This window comes from Lampetra planeri, chromosome 4 (assembly GCF_965212315.1).
Source record: "Lampetra planeri chromosome 4, kcLamPlan1.2.h2, whole genome shotgun sequence".
NCBI lineage: Eukaryota > Metazoa > Chordata > Hyperoartia > Petromyzontiformes > Petromyzontidae > Lampetra > Lampetra planeri.
In genome coordinates this window covers 2,565,361-2,590,306 of record NC_136110.1, presented here as the reverse complement: position 1 = coordinate 2,590,306, position 24,946 = coordinate 2,565,361, and the positions used below count along the sequence as shown (strand labels likewise).

The 24,946-nt window shown below is 53.7% G+C and overlaps 1 protein-coding gene across 2 annotated transcripts in view; it reads left to right on the top strand.

Annotated features, from left to right (window-relative positions):
* The window catches only part of LOC144717568 (LIM domain-binding protein 2-like), a 173,825-nt gene that overhangs the window by 19,286 nt on the left and 129,593 nt on the right, over window positions 1-24,946 (top strand). For both annotated transcript variants that reach the window (XM_078592993.1, XM_078593002.1), the window contains exon 2: window positions 4,395-4,740. In XM_078592993.1, the coding sequence (XP_078449119.1) occupies window positions 4,709-4,740 (32 nt within the window). In that variant the 5' untranslated portion in view covers window positions 4,395-4,708. The remainder of the gene's footprint in view (window positions 1-4,394; window positions 4,741-24,946) is intronic.

Here is a 24,946-nt window from a genome sequence, read left to right as displayed (position 1 = left end):
TGTAACCCTACTCTTCTTCTCTGTCGCTGTGAGCTCAGCGCCGCCGTGCTGAGTGTAAAACACCCCAGTGGCTCACGGCAACAGCAGGCAGGCAGGTAGGCAAGGCAGGTAAGCAGGCAGGCAGGCAGGCAAGATAGGCGGCAGGAAAGCGCGACTCCGACCAGGAGACGCAATAAATGTTAAGAGCGGCCGGAAAATGTTTCCGCTACAAAATAGGTGACTCTTTTGAGGTGCTTTTAAACGCGTGCGGAGCGGTCAGAAATGGTTCGCTCATCGTGTTGTTGCGACCGGCTTCCACAGGCTTTGCCCGAGTTGTCTCTTCTTAAGGCTTCAATGGCTTGAGACCGTTCCCATCCGATTGATCGCGGTGTGTGGCGAGTGAGGAAATGTTTTTTTTGTGATTTCGCGATTTTTTTATCCGTTTCGAGGTTTGCCGTGAGCTGAATGCTATCTTGGCGGTGCACCGCGCGGTGAATATCTTGAAACTGTTATTTTGTCGAGTGTTTTTATTGTGTTGCTTACAGCAGACGGGTGGTGCGCACGGTTTTGCCCTTTGAAACCTTTGTCGCTATGTGGCGTGGGGCCTCTCCCCCTGATCAGCTCAACCTAAAAATAAATACGGTACCTGTGTTTGCGGGCGATGCGTCAACACCTGGCCGTGGCGTGTCGCGCGGCGTGGGGGGGCCTCGATGTTTACTCACGAACGGCGCTCACCTTGAATGGAGTGAGCAGGTTTACGAGGGTTTTCTAAAAAAAGGATTTAGTCAATACAAATTTGCGTACGAGCGTGATGCTACAGTGGGGGGGGGGGGCGGTGGTACAAGAGCAGTTCGTACGCTGCGTGCCACGGTCCCATTCATCCCCCGGGTTGAGTTCCTGGCCGTGATGCGACACCTGCGGAAAATTGCTGCCCGAACCCCGCACGGACCCGTGCTGGAAGATTAATTCGGCCGGAGAATCAGTTCGCGGGCCTGAGAATCAGTTCGCGGGCCTGAGAATCAGTTCGCGGGCCTGAGAATCTGTTCGCGGGCCTGAGAATCTGTTCGCGGGTCTGAGAATCGGTTCGCGGGCCTGAGAATCGGTTCGCGGGCCTGAGAATCTGTTCGCGGGCCTGAGAATCGGTTCGCGGGCCTGATAATCTGTTCGCGGGCCTCAGAATCTGTTCGCGGGCCTGAGAATCTGTTCGCGGGCCTGAGAATCTGTTCGCGGGCCTGAGAATCGGTTCGCGGGCCTGAGAATCTGTTCGCGGGTCTGAGAATCTGTTCGCGGGCCTGCGAATCTGTTCGTGGGCCTGAGAATCTATTCACGGGCCTGAGAATCTGTTCGCGGGCCTGAGACTCGGTTCGCGGGCCTGAGAATCGGTTCGTGGGCGTGAGAATCTGTTCGCGGGCCTGAGAATCTGTTCATGGGCCTGAGAATCGGTTCGCGGTCCTGAGAATCTGTTCGCGGGCCTGAGAATCTGTTCGTGGGCCTGAGAATCTGTTCGCGGGCCTGAGAATCTGTTCGCGGGCCTGAGAATCTGTTCGCGGGCCTGAGACTCGGTTCGCGCGCCTGAGAATCGGTTCGTGGGCGTGAGAATCTGTTCGCGGGCCTGAGAATTTGTTCTTGGGCCTGAGAATCGGTTCGCGGTCCTGAGAATCTGTTCGCGGGCCTGAGAATCGGTTCGCGGGCCTGAGAATCGGTTTGCGGGCCTGAGAATCAGATCGTGGGCCTGAGAATCAGTTCGGTGGCCTGAGAATTTGTTCTGGGGCCTGAGAATTAGTTCGTGGAGCCTGAGAATTTGTTCGGGGGCCTGAGAATCAGTTTGCGGGCCTGAGAATTTGTTCGGGGGGCTGAGAATCAGTTCGGGGGCCTGAGAATTTGTTCGGGGGGCTGAGAATCAGTTCGGGGCCCTGAGAATCAGTTCGGGGGCCTGAGAATCAGTTCTGGCGCCTGAGAATTAGTTCGGGGGCCTGAGAATCAGTTCGCGGGCCTGAGAATTTGTTCGGGGGCCTGAGAATCAGTTCTGGGGCCTGAGAATCTGTTCGCGGGCCTGACAATTTGTTCGGGGGCCTGAGAATCAGTTCGCGGGCCTGAAAATCGTTTCGCGGGCCTGAGAATCAGTTCGTGGGCCTGAGAATCAGTTCGGTGGCCTGAGAATTTGTTCTGGGGCCTGAGAATTAGTTCGTGGAGCCTGAGAATTTGTTCGGGGGCCTGAGAATCAGTTTGCGGGCCTGAGAATTTGTTCGGGGGGCTGAGAATCAGTTTGGGGGACTGAGAATTTGTTCGGGGGGCTGAGAATCAGTTCGGGGGCCTGATAATCAGTTCGGGGGCCTGAGAATCAGTTCTGGCGCCTGAGAATTAGTTCGGGGGCCTGAGAATCAGTTCGCGGGCCTGAGAATTTGTTCGGGGGCCTGAGAATCAGTTCTGGGGCCTGAGAATCTGTTCGCGGGCCTGACAATTTGTTCGGGGGCCTGAGAATCAGTTCGCGGGCCTGAAAATCGTTTCGCGGGCCTGAGAATCAGTTCGTGGGCCTGAGAATCAGTTCGGTGGCCTGAGAATTTGTTCTGGGGCCTGAGAATTAGTTCGTGGAGCCTGAGAATTTGTTCGGGGGCCTGAGAATCAGTTTGCGGGCCTGAGAATTTGTTCGGGGGGCTGAGAATCAGTTCGGGGGCCTGAGAATTTGTTCGGGGGGCTGAGAATCAGTTCTGGCGCCTCAGAATTAGTTCGGGGGCCTGAGAATCAGTTCGCGGGCCTGAGAATTTGTTCGGGGGCCTGAGAATCAGTTTTGGGGCCTGAGAATCAGTTCGCGGGCCTGACAATTTGTTCAGGGGCCTGAGAATCTGTTCGCGGGCCTGAGAATCGGTTCGCGGGCCTGAGAATCAGTTCGTGGGCCTGAGAATCAGTTCGGTGGCCTGAGAATTTGTTCTGGGGCCTGAGAATTAGTTTGTGGAGCCTGAGAATTTGTTCGGGGGCCTGAGAATCAGTTCGTGGGCCTGAGAATCAGTTCGTGGGCACGATCTGGCTTCCAACGTCAGCCCCGCCGCGTTGACGCGGCGGGGGGGGGGACCGGGAGCGCCGTGCGACATTTCATAGCCGCCGCTCGTCAACGGCGCTTGCCCCCAAGGAGAGCCGTGAGACTTGACGGTGCACGCTGTTATTGGCTTTGCCTTGCGCGTGTTAGGGAAATCGCGTGCGTGCGTTGCGAGCACGTGGCGCACGCCTCGAATGCACGTCCCCTCCTATCAGGCGTCGACAGCTCCTCGCAGCTCGTCCCGTGTGAAGTCACCGCTGCGCTGGTGCCGCCTTATCGGTGGTGGTGGGGGGGCGTGCGCGCACCCCCCTTGCGCGCACCCATGCGCCGGCACGCTCCATCCGACGCGGCTGCTTCCTGCCCGTTCCCCTCCATGTCGACGCACCCCCCCTCTGATCAAACCCCTTCCACCCCCCCCCGCCCGCACCTCCTTGTGCGCTATCGCCGCAGCGAGCCTGTTTCCTTTCACTCGCCGCGAGCCCGGCTGCAGATGGGAAGGCACGCGCTGCATCGGGAAGCGTGGCCCCTGTGAAGTGGGCCACGCGGCCCGGCGAGAACGGCCCCTTGTAAACATGCCCCACGGTGCGAGCGAAACAGAGTTTAGCGTTATTGCTCTCGGATGGTTGTGCTCGGGTTGTACCGCGTGTTGTTGGGGCATGATTCAGGAGCTGGGTTGTTCTCGATTCGGGATGGTGGGCTCCCAGGGGCGTGCAGCGAAACGTCGGACGTCGTGCCGACCCGGAAACGCGTCCGAGAGCTGCGTAGCACAACCGCGAAAAACTTGCGCAGTCAAGTTGCTGCTACTATTACGACGGCGAGGGATGGCGATCAAATTTTTTTCAGAGAGGGAACGCAATCATTCATGATTGCTGTACAATGTGCTTGTGACCTATGAATACCTTTCCATTTAATGGTATTTGTAAGGTACATATGTACACCTCTGAAAATAAATAGTAAAACATTTTCCAGTCATCTCCTTCTCTAGATTGAACATGAATTAACCTCCCGTGAAAATTCACTCCCAGTTAATGCGGAGTCACATTTGCAACAAATAATGAACTATCTTCACAGGGCAACGTGGTGGCGCAGTGGAGGGCAGTGCAGTGAACGAAATCATTGCGCCGTACTCCTATGCTCCCTCGTTCGGTCGTGTATCCCCGGCCGGTACCCGTGCGGGGTTGGGAAGGGCCACTCCCCCCGCCTCCCCCCCATCCAGTAGGGAAGGGCCCCCCCACTCCACCCCAAGGGAAGGGCCCCCCCCACTCCACCACCCATCCAGCAGGAGATCGACTCGACGTGTCCGCGCACGTTTCCGCGCAGACGACTCGTCCCGCGCTCATCCCCGCCGCTCCTTCTCGCTCCCCCCCCCCCCCCTCGCCAGTAGTTCCGGCGACACCGCCGCCGCCACCGCCGCCACCGCCGCCAGCCAAGGTGCCCGGCGTTTCTCCGTCTCCGCCGCCGGCCAAGACTCGCCTCGCGGTCTCGGCAGAACCGCCGCCCTCCTCCTCGGCCAGGCCCTGCAGCGGCGCCGCTCCCGTCGCGCCCGGCGCCACCGGAGACACGGCGGGGCCCGTGCCCCTCGCGAACCCCGGCATCTCCGGGGGGAGCGGCGGCGGAGGTGGCGGAGGAGGAGGAGGTGGCGGAGGAGGAGGAGGCCTGCTGTGTGGACCCTGCGGACCGTGCGGACCGGGAATCATGCTGGACCGCGAGCTGGGCTACGAGCGCACGTACGTACATGGACGCACTCGGATGCACGCAGACCCACGCACGCACGCACAGCACGTGTGTGTGGGTGTTGAACTTCTTCCGCACCAACGGAGCCAACCGTGCTAATCGGAGGTGCGGGGGAAGGACAACAAACTAAACACTAAAAAGCAGTTAGAAAGAAATTAGTTTTCAATCTAGCATGCACCGAATGGCGCATATTTCTCCACGAACTTTAAAAGAGTTTTTATATGAATATAGTTAGCCTATGTGTCCTGACTTTTGGGCCACCCAGTACAAATTATGTGCACAGCGTTCCTCCCCCTCTGCGGTACTAGGTCTGTCTGGAACAACACAACTGTACAAAACGGTCAATGAACAAAAACAACGAAGCAAAGTAAATGAAATAAGCAGACAACAAAAAAAGCACACGATTCTTCAATCAAATCACAACCCTGAGTTTGTTGCAAGTTACTTCATCGCTGGCGCGGGGGCGTTGGGGTGAGGAGGGAAGGCGGTAAATTATTCCAAATGCACTCAAAAGACGCGCTGCCCCTTGTTAGTCTACTGGTGAGAGAGTTCCTCCCATCACCGTGCCGATTGGGGGGAGTCGTCAGGCCATGCTTCACTACGCCGGTCGGTGCTGGCCGGGAGCATTGGACCGGGGGCATAGAAGTACCATACAACATCATTTGTTTGCTTCACGGCCCTCCGGTGCCTGCCACGGTGGCGAGATGCGAACTACCTCGTCTGGTATACAGGAGGTCGTGGGTTCGATCCTGACCCTGACGATACCTGCTGTATATTTGAAGTTTTTCGTGGTGTTCTTCCCGTGGTCGTGTGGATTCTTCTCTAGGTCCTCCGGTCTTTCCCTCCACGTTTAGAATCAACATCACGCGTTTAGAGTATTTGCCTCCTATACATTTTCACGTGATGATAAGCCACTTTGTCGAGGCATCATTTGTGATAGCCAGGTCGTTGGCTATCACAAATGAGCTATATAGCTCGAGTGAGGCCTTACCTAGTAATATAAAAAGTTTCGTTTAAGTGTGGCGGTGCCCGTCAGAGTGGCCATGCGGGGCGGATTACGCGTGTTTAGCGTTGGGGCTGCCCTGCCTTGCCCACCACGTTACAGCACTTTGCTTAAAACGTGGGGGTTAGCCAGAGTACATTTAAAAAAGTAAATTGCTTAATCTTGTAACGCGTTCTGCATGCTGATTTATGGAACGAAGAGTAAACCACTTAATAATTGTCTAAACAGGCTGCTCCATTATTCTTCCTAAGTGTATACTTTGTATTGTTTATTAATATTTATACTTCTATGCTTAATTCACTATCATTTATTTCTGCCATCATCCCGTATACAGACAGTGATACAATTAATGCCCGGTTGTTGTTGTTGTTGATATTTATTACCGTGTTTATTAATATTGTTGCACTCGATGATTCCCTGCGGATATTCCTTCCACGCTTGGAAGGATCTCCATGAGCCTCGGGCTTTAATGCTGAATCCGAGGAATCCTAAGGGTGACCTAGTCTGCGACATGGTTTGAAAACACATCACAGTAGTTATGCCTATGGCAGTCGATGAATATGGAAAGGGATCAAACTTGTTAAATAAATAGGTGTAGAAGAGCACGTTTGGAATAGATTTGGAAAACTGACATTGAACATGAAAAGCAAAGGTACCAATGTGCCTGAACGTTTTTGCTCGGTGTATAATTGCTGCATCGATGTACGGATGATAAACATGGACGAAATAGCATGGAGCACAAGCTGAGGAGTGCGTGAAGAAAGCGTGGCGTGATGTGAAGTCTTGGATTTGTGCTGAGAGACGGAATGAGTAACACGCGGATCAGAGAACTCACGAAACTTAGAGATGGGACACGTCACTCGAAGTGCTGTTGGCAGATGTTCGAGACTGTTGGCAGCGTGGCAGCCAAAGGAGGAAACATGCCTGAGAGGATGGATGTGTGCCGTGGAAACGGAGCGATGAATTCGGCTCGTGTGCATGGACTCCATGGATCGTTGTATCGTGCGACTGTGAGAGATGGTGACGGCTTTAGGAGGCCCTCATCCAGCAGTGGATAGAACCACGGCCGCTGATGACGGTGAACGTCATTCCATGGTGTCAGCCCTGTCGAATCGCCAAATTAGAAAATTAGGCGCGATGATGAATTCAGATATGAAAACGCTTCAGTTGCGGGGCCGGATGACGGTACTGTAAATGGGATGTGACAGACATCTCCGTGGGTCTCTCCGGCACGGATAAAGTTTTTGAAATGAAATCCTGTAATTTGACACTTAAATAACATGGCCTGGTGGTGAGAGCAGATGGCGCGCGCGCGCCACTGAAGTGAATTCCTTGAGGCACGACCGTGCCCGTATGTGGAGCGGCTTCTCCCCCGTCACCTCCACCACCGGGTGTGGCACAGGAGCTGGTGCCGCAGTTGGCACAGTGGCGCCACTTCGTAGAGCTGCAGTCGGGAAACCTTCCCTTGGCGATTCGACGAGTGATTTTGAACAATAACGGAGTGGCGGCCGAGGAATGGAAGACTCCTTGAGGGCTCTGCCACCGAGCAGATTGCAGCGATGAAATCGGCTTTTCGCGTGTGCAGGTGTTGGGTGGATTGTTACGCTGCAGGGTCGTGAGAGGTGTTGGCAGCATGGGGAGGCCTTCATCGACCAGTGGATTGACCATGGCTGATGCTGATGATAGTCAATGGGTGGGGGAGCAGCGGTGCAGTGGTTCTTGCGCTTGGCTATGAATCAGGGGCCTCCGAGTTAATTTCCCAGTGACAACTAACATCAGTGATTGTGGCTTATTTCAGATTATCTGGTCTTTGGCCTATACGCTTCACCAACCCGCATTGATCAGCGTAGTGAAGGATGGTGAAAACGTTCTACATCTATAACCGACAATGCAATTGCAGGCCTTCATCCAGCAGTTGATTGCCAAAGAGCTGTATCTTTATATACAGTATAAATGTATAGTCAATGCTCTCACTGAACATCGACCTGCAGTATTCCCTACTGCCTCCTTCTCACAGGGCTCATCTAGATTGAGCGGTGCGTACGGCTTGAAAGTATGCCTGTGTTTCCGTAATGTCTCATTTGGACCATCCTGTGCTGGATTATGAGGGCGCCACAGTTGCGAGATGTTAATTCCCTCGCCTGGTACGCAGGAGGTCGTGGGTTTGATGGCAGCCCTGACGCCTGCTGCTGTATATTTGGAGTTTGCGTGTTCTCCCTGTGATAGCGTGGATTTTTCTCCGGGTCCTCCGGTTTTTCCCTCCACATTTAGAAGGATGTGTTTAGAGTATTTGGCTGCTTTAAATGTCCACATGGTGATAAGCCACTTCGTTGAGCTTTAATTTGTGGCCAGGTCACTTCTAAAAAAAGAGCTGTATAGCTCAGTGTGCCTTACCTGGTAAAATAAAAAAATTGTTTAGTTTTAGTTGAATTTATTTGTCTCATCTGCACCGTATTGTTGTCTTTTTACCCCATTTGTGCAGTTGAAATCTTTAGCGTAGACTTCTGCACAGTCCCCTCTTTCGCGACCAATATAATCACAAATCTGGCTGTCGCCTGATGAAGCTAGTTGTAATTACTGGCGAAACGTCGTACTCAGATTGTAAATGTTGTGTCTTGGCTCTCCAACACACCGGTAAGTGCTGTACTAGTGACGAATTGGCATGTTCTGTTTACGTGACAACCTTTACTAGTTGGCTGTGTCGGGTGGTAGCGGGTTTAACGACACATTTATATATTTACGCGATCTAACCCAAAACAACCTGTATTATGGAAAGTCCCCTCTGTTGTACTGGGTTCTTGTACTGTACTGTATTAGGGTTAGGGGTTTGTACTGGGTTTTTTGTAATGTACACTGCTGCTTGCCATTAATTGCGTGTACGTATGTTGAACTTCTTTCGCATCGTACATAGCCACCCGTGCTAATTGTAGGTGCGGTGAATAGTTGGTGCGCTGTGCATCACGTGACCCATTGAGTCCATCTCATTCTGTGACAATCACGTTGCCCGTCTCCCTTGTGCCGCGTCGCTCCTTGCTTTCACGTAAAACGAGCGACGTATCTTCGCGTAAAAAAAGAAAAATCTCGTCTTAAGATTCGTAAACGTTTAGTTGTTGTCCAACAATCGATCGTAATCGATGCATCGTTGTAGCCCCATCTGCGACCACCGCAGCTGGCTCGGATCGGAGTCGTGAATCCGGCGGAGACGTCAGATCGCAAGGAGACCCGCCGCCACTCGGGGGTCACTTGCAGCGCAGGTACGAGCGGAGTGCTCCAGGTGTTCACAATTTGTTGTTGTTGTTTTTGCACTCTTCTTCTAGGTGCGCTTGAAGTCTTTCCAAGGTAGCGCAATCACCAATAGCCCCGCTGCTCCAACACCCGAGCACTCGCTGGGGGTAGCTGTGCATTCGCCCTCTTCTAGCCCGGTTCTCTGGAACCTGCCCCACCCCCACTCCCCTGCGTGGCTGAGCCTTGCATCGAAAGCTCGGAGATTTGGCTGAACGCCCTGCTTAGAAGAGACATCCTTTGCCTCGCAGTAGTCCGGCAGCTCACAATGTAGATGCCGATCATGGGAATGTTAATGCTAAAGTTAACTGGCCCGGCCTGGCCAGTTGCTGTAATTCAATCCGACCCGGTCTGCGTTTTGCGGCGGCCGGAGGGATTAGAGCGATTTTTCGGTCCAGCGATCCACAAAAGCGGCGGCGGAGCAAAATGTGGAGATGCGATAAGCGGGGGGAAGAGCGCGGACTTGGGTTGGATTAGGGACGCGCGCGCCCCTGTGATGCGTGCGGGCGTGCGGGTCCGGGCGGTTCCGGGCCGAGCGGCTGCCAGGCACGCGGCGTGGGCTGCCCACCCACCACCACCCCCCCAAGAAACGAAAACGACGCAGCGGCAGGATGTTCCGGCGGCGGCGAATGGGGGGGGGGGGGGGGGCAGCACATGGCATCAGCGGCCGCACGCCGTGCCGCCGATCGACGCGAGCCGAGGCGGGCGCATGTCGCGACGTCGCAGAGTCGCGCTGACCCTTCTTCCCCCCTTTGTTGCTTTATCGCCGCCCCTGCTTCGGTCTCCACCGCAAATCCCGGCCCCCGTGGAATTTCAGTCGTCTTTTGTTGTTGTTGTTGTTGTTCCATCCACGTGGCCTGCGATGACAGCGTCACCGGAGCGCACGATCAACACGTGCGGGAATTCACAATGTGCGCTTGAAAGGAGGAATAATTGCGAGCCGTTTTGAGCGGCGTGGGCTCGGAGGTTTGGGCCAAGCGCGCGCCTGGTCAGAGTTCAGGTGTTCGTGTGATGTTGGCATCTGTTCCCAGGCTCGCATCCTGCCCGCCTGGATCGTGTGTGGGGGGTGGGGGGGCAGCCCATGAGCGCCGCTGCTCCAGCCACTTGTAAACATTCGAGGGTCCGCAGCACTGCCGGTAACACAATCCTCCTGTTACGAAAACGAAGATTCCGTTCCGCAGAAAAGCAAGGACCATTTTTTGAGAAGACAGCGGAATGTGTCCGAAAATAAGAAGGTTTGGGGCGGGAAGGGCAGGAAGCGAGCAGCATTACCGTGAGCAACCTTCCATCTTTAGCGAGGGCTAAAGAAGGCCCACTGAGCTACGGTAGCTCTTTTTCAGAAGCCACCTGGCTATCACAAATGATAGCGCAACGAAGTGGCTCAACATCAACACGTGCACATTTATAGCAGCCAAATATTCGAAATGCATGTCTCTAAATGTGGAGGGAAAACCCGGAGGAAAAAATCCACGCGACCATGGAGAGAGAAACGTGCAAACTCCAAATATACAGGCGTCGTAGTCGGGATGGAACCCACGACCTCGCATACCAGGCGGATGCTGTTAAGATGTCGCTACCACGGCACATTTCCACTTCACTCAACGCAGTTTTTTTGGCGGTAGTTTTTATGGTGGGGCGCTCTCAACAGGCACCGCATCCCTCTCTACGTTTTGAAACCGGGCCTTGGAACCAGCTCTGGCGAGGGGACACGTCGTGTTCAGGGAGGGAATCTACATAGGCAGAAAGGTGACAGAACGTCGAAACGCCGGTGGGGAGAGCACGAGGGGCAGGCCGAGCACGTGGTGATTATTCCGAGTGGCGAGCCAGGATGGGAAATATTCCAGAAACAAAAAAATATATATAGAAGGCATTGCCGCTTCCCAATAAACGCGCATTTGCTGGCTGTGTGCGCCTTGAACCCGCCAATGGTGAACGGGACGCACCACGGCACCAACATCGCCCCGCGTGTCGCCTTGTACAGAACGTTTGGGGCCAAGTGCTGTTCTCGAGCAGCAGCACCTCTGCATGCCGCCACGGCACACGAGGTGCGTGGGATGACAAAGCACCACGCCCAGCCTCCTTTGTCGCCCAAGTGACGATTGTTTTAACTAACCCACTCGTTGGAGTCGACCTCGGGGGGGGGGGAGGCACAGGACCGGTTCAGATAAATCGTCACTGGTGCGTGGCGGCCGTTCTTGAGCGGGGCGAATTGAACTCGGGGTCACGGCTCGCCCCGGGCGTCGTGGCACGGCGAAGCAGCTTTCGGGCCACGATGGCTGCGCGCACGGCTGTAATGTGAGGCCATCTGCTGGCGAGGCGCTGCGGACGCAATGTGCGCGGTACGGTCGCGGCACGAAGGGCCTCACCCCCCCCACCCCCCACCCCCTCTCGGCCACCACCGCCCCCACCGCCCTCCAGGGCTCTCGTTCCGGCAGCTGTCGTCGGCAGAGTCTCCCGCCGGCGTTGAGACCGCTGCGGGTGGAAAGAAACCGCGCGCCGAGAAGGGCACGAAGTGGGCCCTCCTGTAAGGCGCCGGATTTGTCACCCAGGGACGCATTTTTCCAATTTTGCTCGAGTTTCTTTCATGCGTTTTTTCTTCTCTTTCTCCTCTCTCCTCTCAATCTGTTATCTGGAGCCGCCGGCTTCTCCGGGTGGCGAACCCACAGCAGCAGCAGCAAGCAGATGCGCTTATTCCTTGTGCGCGCGTGAGCGGTGGCGCAGTGGTTAGCGCAGTTTGCTACGAACCTGTCGAACCCGGGTTTGGTACCGGCCCACGGCTCACGTCAGTGCCGAGTGATTAAAGAGCCTCAATGGCTACCCGTTGTGCTGCGTAAAACAAAAGCACCGGGGAGACAAATGCGGAGGGGTGCGGTATTGATCACACCACCACCCTCAATGTGCACTAACAGCAGTGGCCCCAACGGCTTGTTGAAGTCGACATGGGGCATCTTTGCCATCGAGTGAGCATTGGTACAGAGCAGGGACGTGCGGTCAGGGGAGGCAGGGGAGGCAGAGCCTCGCCTGTCATACTCCAATGAAAATAGCTGTTACGAAAAGTACAAAAAAATGTAATCAAATAAATATTAAGATTTTTCCACTGATATGTGTTATAAATGTCATTTCTGTACGATTCCAATCATTTTTATAGTCAAATACGCCAAATTTGCGGAGCTCCGCTGCACATACAGGAAGAGACGAGAGGTGAGGCAGCGACGAGCTCAGCCTCCCCTTTGATTGCGCAACCCCTCAGTAACTGGATGGAGCACGGGCAATAAGCGCGTGCCTGTTACTATCTCTCTGTGTGTCACCAATGTAATGTTTGTAGACCCCTTCATTTTATGTCCTCGCCTTCCATACTCCAGGTAACTTATTTCACGTACATGTATAAAGATATTTAGGCTCGCTGGTCTCGTCATGAAACTGCAATGAAAAAGCACTAGGGGAGGCAGCTATCACATCTGCCTCACTGAGGGGGACGTGTCTAACACGCCCCCCTCAGTGAGGACACGCCCCTCAGTGAGGCCACGCCCTCTCCTTGAGGCCACGCCCCCCTCAGTGTGTGAATCTGGCTCTGACACCACTAGCCAGTGCCTCCCCAGCCATTGACCTGACCGCACGTCACTGGTACAGAGGCACTCGTTATGGGTTCAGATATTGTGGTCGTGGCGCGTGAGTGTGATGGGAAGAGGACGTCTACAGCGGTGGGTCTCAAACTTGTCTTGGCTACTCCACACGCCCTTGTTGTTAGTTTCAACCGAGTACCCTCCCCACCCACCGCCCCCTTGCCTGACTCAACGTGGTTCTGAGAATTCAATGTTATGAATGAATGAACATCAACATTTTAACGAATTGTTCGTTTTGCGATGTAATCGTAACTTGCGAGTAACTTGCACGCGAATATAAACAAATTGAACGGACGGTCTGCACGCGTAACCTAATCTGTCCGCGCTCGCTGGTTACTCTTGGAAACCACCAACATTGTTTACGATCATCGAGTTTATAAAGGTATTTTATATCTCGATTTAAAGCTTTTGTGACTGCAGGGATTCGTCTTCTTAGTTCTTTCGGTAAAGTCACGTAGAAGGGAAATAATAAAGTAATAAAAATAAAACATTATAAAATACAATTCTCACGACGTTTCGGCCACAACGCAAGCAGCCATCCTCAGGTGAAGAACAGGTCTGTCTTTCTGACAGAAGAAGAACAGGTCTGTCTTTCCGACAGACCTGTTCTTCACCTGAGGACGGCTGCTTTCGTTGTGGCCGAAACCTCGTGAGAATTGTATTTTATTATGTTTTATTATTATTATTTTATTATTTCCCTTCTATGTGACTTTACCGAAAGAACCAAGAAGAGGTATTTTATATCGTTATAGGTTACCGTTTGGATTTAAATGTTAACGTAGTTATTTTGTATTGGCAGATTCACTACGTGAGTATTCACCAATGACTCCTCTCGCGTACGATATAATTTTACAACGCATTTGTAAATCACCTTACGTTGCCCCCCCTGGGATATTGCCACGTACCCCCCTCCCACCCCCGGTTCGGGAACCACTGGTCCTCTCCGCCCCAGGAGATGCAGCGACCCGGGTAGCCCAGAAGGGGGCGAGGGGTCCAACTGAGGTCGTTTGGCCAGCCAGGCCGCAGAGCCCACGTGGTTGTGTGTCTGCTGTCTGCGACAGAACGATGGCAGGATGACGACACGTGGCGGCTGTCGATTCTTTTTGTTGCAGCTACTTTCCCTAGAAAACTCATGGAAGTTGATGGAATTGTACGTGTTTATTTGTTTTAAAAAGAATACGTGATTTTAAAGCCTTGGTTGCCAAGAATTTGGGTGGCTTATTGTTGTCACTTACAATATGCTCAAGAACGTGACGTTTTAGACGATTGTTTTATTTTGTACTTTACTCGGGATTTGTCAATACATTGTTACGATTGGAAGATCGCGTTTCAATTTAAGAGTCGAATGGTTTTATCATCATTGTGGTGGGCCTCTAGTGGTTGTAGGCATCGCGTCGTCCCTCTGTTCTAGCAGTGCCCCCCCCCCCCCCCCAATTATTACACCAGCGGCACTGCCCCAAGGAATAAATCGGATTCTAAAGTGGCAGGGCCGTCGTTCATATGGGGGGGGGGGGGGTAAATCCCACCGTGTTCGCCCCCCCCCTTAAAATCAAACCGGAATTATTGCATCTGACAGTGGGACTTCAAAGCGCCCCCCCCCTCTACCTCCCCAAAGCGCGGGGCCCGGGGCGGTCGCTCCGATTCGCCGTTCCCCGAGGGACGGCTCTGCTCAAGAGGGCAGCCGCCCCATGGATTTCGGTGGCGAGGGTGGGGGCGAAGGTGGGTGGGGGGGCGAGGGTGAGTGGGGGGGCGAGGGTGGGCGAGGATGGGTTAGTGGGGGGGTGGGTGGGTGGGTGGCGATGGTGGCTGATTGTTGGGGGCGAGAGTGGGGGGGCGAGGGTGGGTGGGGGCGAGGGAGGGAGGGAGGGTGGGTGGGGGCGAGGGAGGGAGGGAGGGTGGGTGGGGGCGAGGGAGGGTGGGGGCGAGGGAGGGTGGGGGCGAGGGAGGGTGGGGGCGAGAGAGGGTGGGTGGATGGGGGCGAGGGAGGGTGGGTGGGGGCGAGGGAGGGTGGGTGGGAGCGAGGGTGGGTGGGTGGGGGCGAGGGAAGGAGGGTGGGTGGGTGGGGGCGAGGGAAGGAGGGTGGGTGGGTGGGGGCGAGGGAAGGAGGTGGGTGGGTGGGGGCGAGGGAGGGAGGGTGGGTGGGGGCGAGAGAGGGGACGAGGGAGGGTGGGTGGGGGCGAGGGAGGGTGGGTGGGGGCGAGGGAGGGTGGGTGGGGGCGAGGGAAGGAGGGTGGGTGGGTGGGGGCGAGGGAAGGAGGGTGGGTGGGTGGGGGCGAGGGAAGGAGGGTGGGTGGGTGGGGGCGAGGGAAGGAGGGTGGGTGGGTGGGGGCGAGGGAGGGAGGGTGGGTGGGGGCGAGAGAGGGGACGAGGGAGGGTGGGTGGGGGCGAGGGAGGGTGGGTGGGGGCGAGGGAAGGAGGGTGGGTGGGTGGGGGCGAGGGAAGGAGGGTGGGTGGGTGGGGGCGAGGGAAGGAGGGTGGGTGGGTGGGGGCGAGGGAAGGAGGGTGGGTGGGTGGGGGCGAGGGAAGGAGGGTGGGTGGGTGGGGGCGAGGGAAGGAGGGTGGGTGGGTGGGGGCGAGGGAAGGAGGGTGGGTGGGTGGGGGCGAGGGAAGGAGGGTGGGTGGGTGGGGGCGAGGGAGGGAGGGAGGGTGGGTGGGGGCGAGGGAGGGAGGGTGGGTGGGTGGGGGCGAGGGAGGGAGGGTGGGTGGGTGGGGGCGAGGGAGGGAGGGTGGGTGGTTGGGTGGGGGCGAGGGAGGGAGGGAGGGTGGGGGCGAGGGAGGGTGGGTGGGTGGGTGGGGGCGAGGGAGGGAGGGAGGGTGGGTGGGTGGGTGGGGGCGAGGGAGGGAGGGTGGGAGGGTGGGGGCGAGGGTGGGAGGGTGGGGGCGAGGGTGGATGGGTGGGGGCGAGGGTGGATGGGTGGGGGCGAGGGTGGATGGGTGGGGGCGAGGGTGGGAGGGTGGGGGCGAGGGTGGGAGGGTGGGGGCGAGGGTGGGTGGGTGTGAGATGTCTTCTGAGCGCTCCGCTCGGCGTCTGCAATGTCGCGAGTCCGGTTGGGCGCGTCTGTTCGCTCTCCCGTTTGATGTCTCTCCGTGCCCGGGTCCCGAGCAGCCTTAATGAGCTCGCTTCTCGGGCTCGCGCTCCTATAACGCCACCGCATTGCGCGTCCTCTTCTCTTTCTCTCTCTCTCTGTGTTTGTTTATTTATGAATCGTTATTTATTTATATTCACTACATCCTCCCCCCCCCGCCGCCGCCTCCGCCTCGTGCAGGTGGCTCGTGTGAGGGCGGGAGGGAGGTGCCATGGGCTGCTGCTGCTGCTGCTTTTTTCGGTTTGCCGGTGGCATTGTTGGTAACAATTATGCGCCCTGCGGATCCCAGCGAGAGCGTGTGTGTGTGTGAGTTGTGCCGCACGTGTTCTGTGTTGTGTGTACTACCACACAACACACAACACATGCGGCCAACACCGGTGACGATTATCTGAACCGGTTCTGGGCCTCCCCTAGATCGACTCAGCCTCAAACGAGTACCCGGTGTGGTGTGTAAACATTACCGCGAGGGAGACAAAGGTGGCCGGGCGTGGTGCTTACAACGCACCCCCTCGTGCGCCGTTCCATCCTTGATAGGTGCTCGCAAACAGCACTTGCCCCAACAGTCTGTTTTTGCTATACCGCAGATCTTTGCATGCTACCAGTAATACGGAGTGCATTGGAATCGTGGTTTGATTCCCAGCCTCGACTAACATGAGTGGCGAGTGGTGTCAACTCCAAATGAATACCTGGTGCAGTGTATTCATATCAGAAATTGGGGAGGGCGAAAGGCAACCTGGCGTGGTGCTGGCCACCCACCCCCCTGCCCTCGCTTGCCGCCGTTCCGCCCTTCGTAGGCGCTGCTTGGAAACAGCACTCGCCACGGCAATCTGTACGGCTACGCGGGAGAATCTGAACATGTCATACGGTTAAAAACTCACCATATCCGCCCTCCCGTTAGGTGACTTCCCATGCCCACGGACCGATTCGCGGATGCCTTCCCAGTCATTTGCATCTCACTTGGCCCGAATTGACCTGGAAGCCATCTTATCGGAACGATGTCATTTCATCCTATTATCATGCTCTCTTCACGTGGATAAGAGGAGGCCAAAGGCGCAGACAGACACGGATAACACTATGTAACACAAGTTTTGTTCCTGGGTAGTAAGTGCTATTTCGTAAATTGCTTATGCCTAAAAAGTACAGAAAATGGCTATTATTTCCGACAAACTTTGCTTTTGTGACCAGGACAGTGATATTTTAAAATTGACTTATTTTCAATGAGAAAACGGGCGAATTTGTGTCTTTTCGTTCACATAAAGTCAGAAAAAAACAACATATGAATCAAAATTAACATGTATTTATACTAAAGTGATACAAAAATTACTACAAAAGATTTACAAGTGCGTAGTTTTACGAGATTTACGATTATACTATAAATCACTTTCACAAATCAGCCCCCAAAATGTAGTCTCCCATCATGTTATCGTTATACTGTCCTTGGTAGCAACGTTCAAAGTCCAGTATATCCTGGTGGAAGCGCTCGCCTTGCTCCTCCGAGTACGCTCCCATGTTCTCCTTGAATGTATCAAGATGATCATCAAGGTTATGGACTTTGAGGGACATCCTACAGCCCATTGTGCCGTAGTTCTTCACCAGTCTTAACCAGCTACTCATAGTTTTCGACCTTGTGATGGCCCAGAAAGCCACGATCCACTGCGACAATGCTGTTCCAAGCCACTTTCTCCTTACTAGTGAGCTTAAGGAATTCATTGCACTCCAGGATCTTCTTTATCTGTGGTCTGACGAAGACACCGGCTTTGACCTTTGCCTCAGACAGCTTAGGGAAGAAGTCTTGAAGGTACTTGAAGGCTGCCGACTCCTTATCTGCAACTCTGACAAATTGTTTCATAAGGCCCAATTTGATGTGCAGTCGTGGCATCAGCACCTTCCAGGGGTCCACCAGTGGCTCCCACTTGACGTTGTTCCTCCCCACAGAGAACTCGGTCTGCTGTGGCCAGTCCCGCCTGTGGTAGTGCGCCTTGGTGTCCCTGCTATCCCAAAGGCAAAGATAGCAGGGAAACTTGATAAAACCGCCTTGGAGACCCATCAGGAATGCCACCATTTAGAAGTCTCCGATGACTTCCCAGCCGTACTCATCATACTTAAAGGCGTCCAGCAAGGTCTTGATGCTGTTGTAATCCTCTTTGAGGTGCACCGAGTGAGGCCAGGAGAAGATTCGGGTACTTGTTACCATTATGGAGCAGCACGGCGTTGAGGCTCCAGGATGAGCCTGTCAATGAAGAGGCGCCACTCATTCTGGTTACAGGCGAATCCGATTGCCTCGAACAGACTGGTCACATTGTGGCAGAAGCAGAGCCCATCTTGACAGGTGAAGAAGCTGCAAAAAGGTGGTGACGCTTCCTCTGATCTGCGACTTGCAGAGTTTCATCACACAGGTTCCACTGCTTGAGCCGAGACGTCAAAAGCTCGGCATTGGACTTGGTGAGACCAAGATCTCTGATCAAGTCGTTGAGGTCTTTTTGGTTGGGGTAGTATGGGTTTCTCTCCTTAGCTCCACCTCTGAAATTGTCATCTGGATCTAAAACGACGTCAAAGATCCCCCGACGTCGTTCACAGCAGAAGGCCATCGTGTGCCACCATCAGGGTCCACATTTTGCACATTTGAAAATGACATTGCAAATCACAAAATTCGGATTATACAACATAGCAATCATCGCCTCTCCCCCCCCCAACATGTTACTGGCAGACGAATGCCCCTTTGCAAGCCAGGTGGTGAGTCACCTTTTGCCCACAGGGACAACTGCCACTGGGGGTGCCCTTTAAAAGTTTGAGATGAGGTGTGACGTAGTGCACTCTGGCACGCCTCGGCATATCAGGTGCTATATGAACCTCATGGAGGGACCCCAGGGTCCCATAAGCCCCCGGCTCTCACATAAACTGCGTTGCGACGTCATTTTATGTCTGTTGAAGGCAAGCGACACGGCGATCTATTCTTCTAGACGAGCTCGACACGACGCGCTAATCAAAGTTTCAAAGTTTTATTTCTTCTGCGCATTCGTCCTCGCTGCGCTTGGACGACACAACAGCAGAATGATCCGCGCCAGGTGTGTCGCGACGTTTATGTGCGCGGTGGGACGGAGTCGCCAAAAATAGATTCATTAATTACGATTTTGACTTCCGTTTATTCGGGCCCCCGGGGTCCCGCCATGAGGTTCATATAAAAAACAACATCGTTCTCATTCTTGGTTCTTTCGGTAAAGTCACGTAGAAGGGAAATAATAAAATAAATAAATAAAATTCTTGCTGTGGATTTCATACCTGATGACGATTGCTTGTGTTGCAGTCGAAACGTCGTGAGAATTGTTATTGTTTTATATTTTTATTATTTTATTATTTCCCGTCTACGTGACTTTACCGAAAGAACCAAGAATATGAATCCCTGCAGTAACGAAAGCTTTAAATCAAAATTGAACATTCTCATTGTCACCCTTCGGTAGAGGCACACTGTGTGTGATACGACAACGGCAACTGGGGTTCAGTTGTTTTGGTCACACAAATTGTATCCGGACCTGACCCGAGCCCTTCTCCTCGATCGGCTCGGCCTTTAAATGAGCTCTTGCAGGGCTTAAATACAGCCGGATCTGTCCCGGAAAATATGTTCATGCACCTGGCACGCTGCATCCAGTACATCCCTTGCGTTGGCTCTGCTTATTAATCACGCGCGTATTCCAGTCTACCGGCGACCCTGAAAATATTCCGTGAGAAATTAAGCCCTGGGTACATGCTACTGTGTGAGAGCGAAAGATGGCCGGGTACGTCTGGTGTTGGATGCAAGACACCCTCTCGTCTGTCACGCCGCCCTAAATAGGTGCTCGTGAACAGCAATTTTCCCAAGCCTGTACATCTGAAGCGATTACCGAATATGATATTGAGAGTGGTGGACCAATGGTTCTTACGCTGCAAATATCAATATCGAGTATTATCTGAGCCGGTTCTGGCCTGTCCAGTTATCCAACTCGCATTGACCGGCGTGATGAAGTATGGCCAAACAATCCCCCACGACTGACACAGTGTAGGGAGGTCTTTACCCAGTAGTGGATCGACAAAAGGCTGAATCTCATTATTATTATTATTATTTATGGCATATAAACGATTACAGCATGACAATCGGATCATGTTAAATTTGTACCACCGCCTCCAAGCTTGTAAGGATTAAAACGGCACCGGGCACATTCTCACCCAACTTAAAGATTTTGCAACACTTTTTAAAGAATAAGCGCGTTAAACAAAAAGACACCAAGCTCGCATTGCATATCAAATGACAAATGCCGTGTAATGAAATGGCTCTGCAATGTGCGTGTGCATCGGGCGTGCTCGTTAGCGTGATGCACTCGCACTGCACGCCTCGCACAGAGAACATCACCACCATCACCACGGACACGATCACCACCACCATCACCACGACCACTCTGGGAAGGCCTGCGAGCTTCCTCAGGTCCACCTCGTGCCTGCTCACGAACAATTCCGCTTCGGAAGCGCGGCAGTGAACGTAGCAACAAAATATATAACGTTCCGCGTACAGTTCGCGTAATGAACAAAACAACAACCGTGATTTTTTTTCGTCCTCTTTGCGTACGGACGCGCGCGATGCCCGCGCGTACGCGCGTAGGTGCGCGTACGCGCGTTTTGGTTCTTGAGAAATTCATTTTCTCGTTGCGGTTTTCCCTTGTTCTCTCCCGAGCCGGAGCCCTCTCTTTTAGAGGGAGTGCCGCTGCCACCACCGCCGCCGCCACCGCTGCCGCTGTTGCCGTCTTGGAGCACGCTTTGGGGTTATTGTTATGCAAATGTATGCAGCTCTCCGCGTGCACGGCTGCAGGCTCCTTGGCCATTTAAAAACAGAAAGCAGCAACATTTGCTCGCCCGCTTTCTCCGCAGGAGCCGCCAAGAAAACCAAAACACGCGCGCCTAATTTTTGTTGTTTTTGTTTTGAATCGAGATTCGAAATTGCAACGGCAACAACAACAACAACAAAAAAGTCACGGTTTTTTTTTGGGGGGGGGCAAGGGGTGGGGTCGCGCTCATTAAATATATCATTTGACCTTTTGAACGTAATTACCGCTAGATTTTTAAGATGGGCATTTAGAAGATTTCCACCCCCCCTCCGTGCCTCCTCCCCCCCGCCCCCGCCATCTCTAACCTCCGCGCTTGGCTCGTCGAAGCGCGGTCGTGAAAATGTAAATAATAACTAAATAAATGTGTTGAGTGTATAATAAAAAAAAATTTGCCACGCAATTAACAGGGCGGCAAAAAAAGTGACAAAACCTCCGACTCGCGCATCGGGTTTGTTTTACCGTTTTTTATTTTATTTTAGCGGCTGGTTAAATCGAATCTGTTTAAAATTGAACCCTCCACGTCGTGTAAGCACAGACCATGAAGGGTGTGCAAATGCATTTCTTTGCTTTGTTAACACACTCCCTTACCTCGCCGCGGAGTTTAATACAAATATTCCTTAATGTTGCCATGGAAATCCTACGGAAGGGGCAGCGGAGTGAATCTCAAACGATGGAACTCGGTGGTGCAGGGATGCGTTCCTTAAAAAAAAACACGCACGTAAAAACGAAATCGCGTCAATCGGAATGGTTTTTCCCATTAATTTCGTAAAAAAATTAGTATTAAAACCCACCAAGAGATCTGCTGGATTTTGGAATGGCTGGAAAGGTGATGTGGATGCGTTTACTCTTGCTCCGTAGGGATACCGTGACACTGTCTGGGATGGATGACGCAGCCTCCTGGTGCTTCTTGTTTGGTGTTGTTATGTTTCTGTACAGAGCTCGTATGTATCACGTGTATGTATGTTGAGCTTCTTTCCCACCATACGTAGCCAACCGTCGTAATCGGAGGCCTTGATCTCATGGCGCGTGCCGTGTGAGAAAATTTTGCTTACGCGGAAATTCGATTTCGTTTGTCGAAAAGTGTCCAGAATTTGCCAAATTGTGTTCACGACAAATTTCGTGAAACCGAAATGTTCATATTTTTTCGTTGTTGAATCTCAACAATCGCTGATGCAAAACCAAAGGTAATGGTGACGAATGTAAATATGGCACATCACCGTTTGTGGGAAGCGAATGAATGAACGAGTCGATGAACGGATGAGAAATGTTTCAGTGGCTGATGCCCCTGGTAGCCGCTGAAAGCGCTGCAGTTGACCATGATTCGTGGTCGAAGCATCGCCGATTCACTTTGCAAAATGAAAGAGTGAATGAGCGAATAAATGAATGAATAAGCATCGCTCAGCGGTTGAAGCCGCCACGGATGTTTGCCCCAATCGGCACGAGTCACGATGGGCCGCATGGCCATTCACGTTGTTCACCGCCAAGCAAATGTCCGAAAGAACGCACGAACGAGTCAGTGAACGACTCAACGAAATGAACGAACGAGCGAGCAAGCTTTGCCAGCGGTGTAGGCCACTCGTAGCCGACGAAAGTTTTGCTCAATTGGTAGGACGCGTGACGGGCGTTGAGCCCAGTTGCCCGTCGAGGTGAAGTGGTCGGGGCCACTGGTTATTAAAACTGGGCGTTAGTCAAGCGTGCTCAGCTCGTGCCGTGCGCGCGCGTGGCCTCGCTCTGGACCGCTGCAGGTGATTAGCAGATGGGAGAGCGGCGCGTGTGTGCGCGCGCCCGGGCCGAGCGCTCGTGCGTCCGTCTGTCAGCGAGGAGCGATCGTCCCCCATTCCTTATCACGCCAGTGGCCATCTCCGCAGCGGCCAATTAACTCATAACGCTCGTCCATCGAGCGCTTGACACTCGCCCACCCCCTGCCGCCCCCGCGCCGAACGCCACGTCCCCACCTCCTCCTCTCCCCTCGCCACACAACCACCACCCCTCCCCCATCTCCATGCACCCCCCCCCCCCGTGCCACCCACTCTACACGACCAGAACCGTTATCCCCCACAGCGCCAACCACTACCGACCCCCCGCAGCGTGTCCTGAGTATGCGCCCAACTCCGCGGCTAAACCGTGGGCTGAAGCTAGCAATTAACCATGATCCCCACGCCACACAATTACCCCGCGACGCTCGCTGAAATCCGTCAAAGCTAATGATCGTTAATGCTAATGTCCGATTCTTTATCTGCATAAGTAACATTAGCACGTGGAGTGGCGACTCGGAGAGGCATGTTAGTGTAACGACTGCAAGGCCTCCCTGCCTGTGGGAGTCGCGAAAATGAAACGGGGGGGGGGGAAGAAAAAAATATTTAAAAAAATAACAAAAAACTGCAGGAGCGTACGGCTGCTGTTTCCCAGCAACCCCGCGAAAATAACCTCGGGGAGAGAAGTGGGGCCACGTGGATGCAGCCGCCGTGGCGGCGTGCGCGGGGTGAGAGTGTGCGTGGGGTTAGGGTGTGCGGGGGGTCGAGGAGGGTGTGCGTGGCAGGGTGTGCGTCCGGTGTGCTGAGCGACGGTGCGTGGAGTGATCGGGTGGGAGGTGAGCATGGGGTCAGGGTGTGCGGAGTGATGGAGCGTGGGGTTGGGGTGCGTGCGGGGCGAGTGTGCGTTGGGTGATTGCGCGCAGCGGGCGCCTACTTGGAACCCAGATGTCTCGGCGAGCGAAGCCCGTTGGGCTTCAGTTCCACCAACGTCTCGAATGATCCCTGCAATCGTTGCCCCCGACGCCGCCGCCGCCGCCGCCGCTGCTGCTGCTGTATCACTATCATTATCATTGTTAATTTGCTCAAAATGAAGCAGATTATCATCGCCGTTAATTCTTGCGTCACGGAAAGTGCAAGTAAAGAAGAGCATCTCGCCGGTACAGGGAGGTGTGGCTTGCCTCCGTGGAGCCGAACCTGAATAATGGTTGTAGTGAATTGTCGGGTTAAATTCTGAAGGTAACAATCCGCTGATCACGACTTGTGGTTTTGCTGTTGTAGTGGCTTTTGTTCAGCGATTAAGTGCAGTATTATTAACTGAATTGTTATTTTTGAAAGACGTGCAAACTGAAGGGCAGAAATTTCATTAATATGCCACGCAAAGTGGCAGTGTGGGGTCACGGGCTATTGCAGGGTGGAAATATAGTTTGCATTTTAAAAGTGTGATGTGAGCATCATGTATCGCAGTAAATAACACGTTAGGCTAATTTACTACGGATGTAAAATCATTAATTTTGTGCAAGTCAGGCCTGTAATATACTCGCGGTTTGGTTACATAAAATAATGTTTTCTGCCAATAGTTTGAAAGAGTGGAGAATATCGAAAAAAAATCACATTTCAAATGTGTGGTTTCTATTTTTTATATATATATACCGGTTTGCCTTTGACAATTTGTTTCATCCAAAAAGGAATTATAAATTAAGCATTGTTGGCATTATGGCTTCTTACAAACTCCCATCGCCTTTGTACGTTTTGTTCGGCTTAGCCTTTCCGCGGAGAGATTTCCTGTGCTCTGGTGTCGCGCAACTGGGTACGCTTTGCTCATGAAAACATGTGGCATTAATTTATGCCGGCTTCACCGTCTCTGGGAAGCTGCTGCTGCGGCGTAATGGTGAACACACTGGACTTGCAATCCAGAGACTGCCAGTTCGACTCAATCCCTCGATGTGGCAGTCGAAACGGTGCTCCAGTTTCTTTAATTCTCCCTCCCCCCTCCCCATCTCTGTCCACCCTACAGTGTGACTGGAGGGTAGTCAATCGGCAGCTCAAAACGTGTGCTGGGGTAAAGTATGGCTGGCCAGCATGGAAAAGTAGGACAACTACCCTCTAATAGGGGTTGTCTCGAACTCCCTCTGCCGGAGGTGCTTCCGCCAGCAGGCACACGAGTAAGATATTATCAGGCTGTACGTTTACATGTTACCATGGCCACCAACTGCTCCAACAATCCGTTTGTGGCAAAGCTTCGTGGCTGTGTGTGTGTGCGCCTGTTGTTTCTCGGTGAGGAGCGGCAATGTAGTGCTTCCCGCGCTGCGCTACGAACCCAGTTCGATTCCTGCACACGGCCAACACCAGTGACGATTATTTGAATCGGTCCTCTGGCCTCCCCTAGCCCCATATGATTACCTGGTGCGGTGTTTAAACATCGGCAATCGGGAGACAAAGGCAGCCCGGCGTGGTGCTGCCTACCCATTGGTGTAAACGGGGTGGGGGGCGGGGTGATCCCCTCTGTTCCACGGCATTTTGCGTGACCCTCGCTCCCCCGGCGAGGGGAGCCGACCAGGCAAATAAGATTCAAATTTCGGCTCTTGGAGAAGAGCGGGA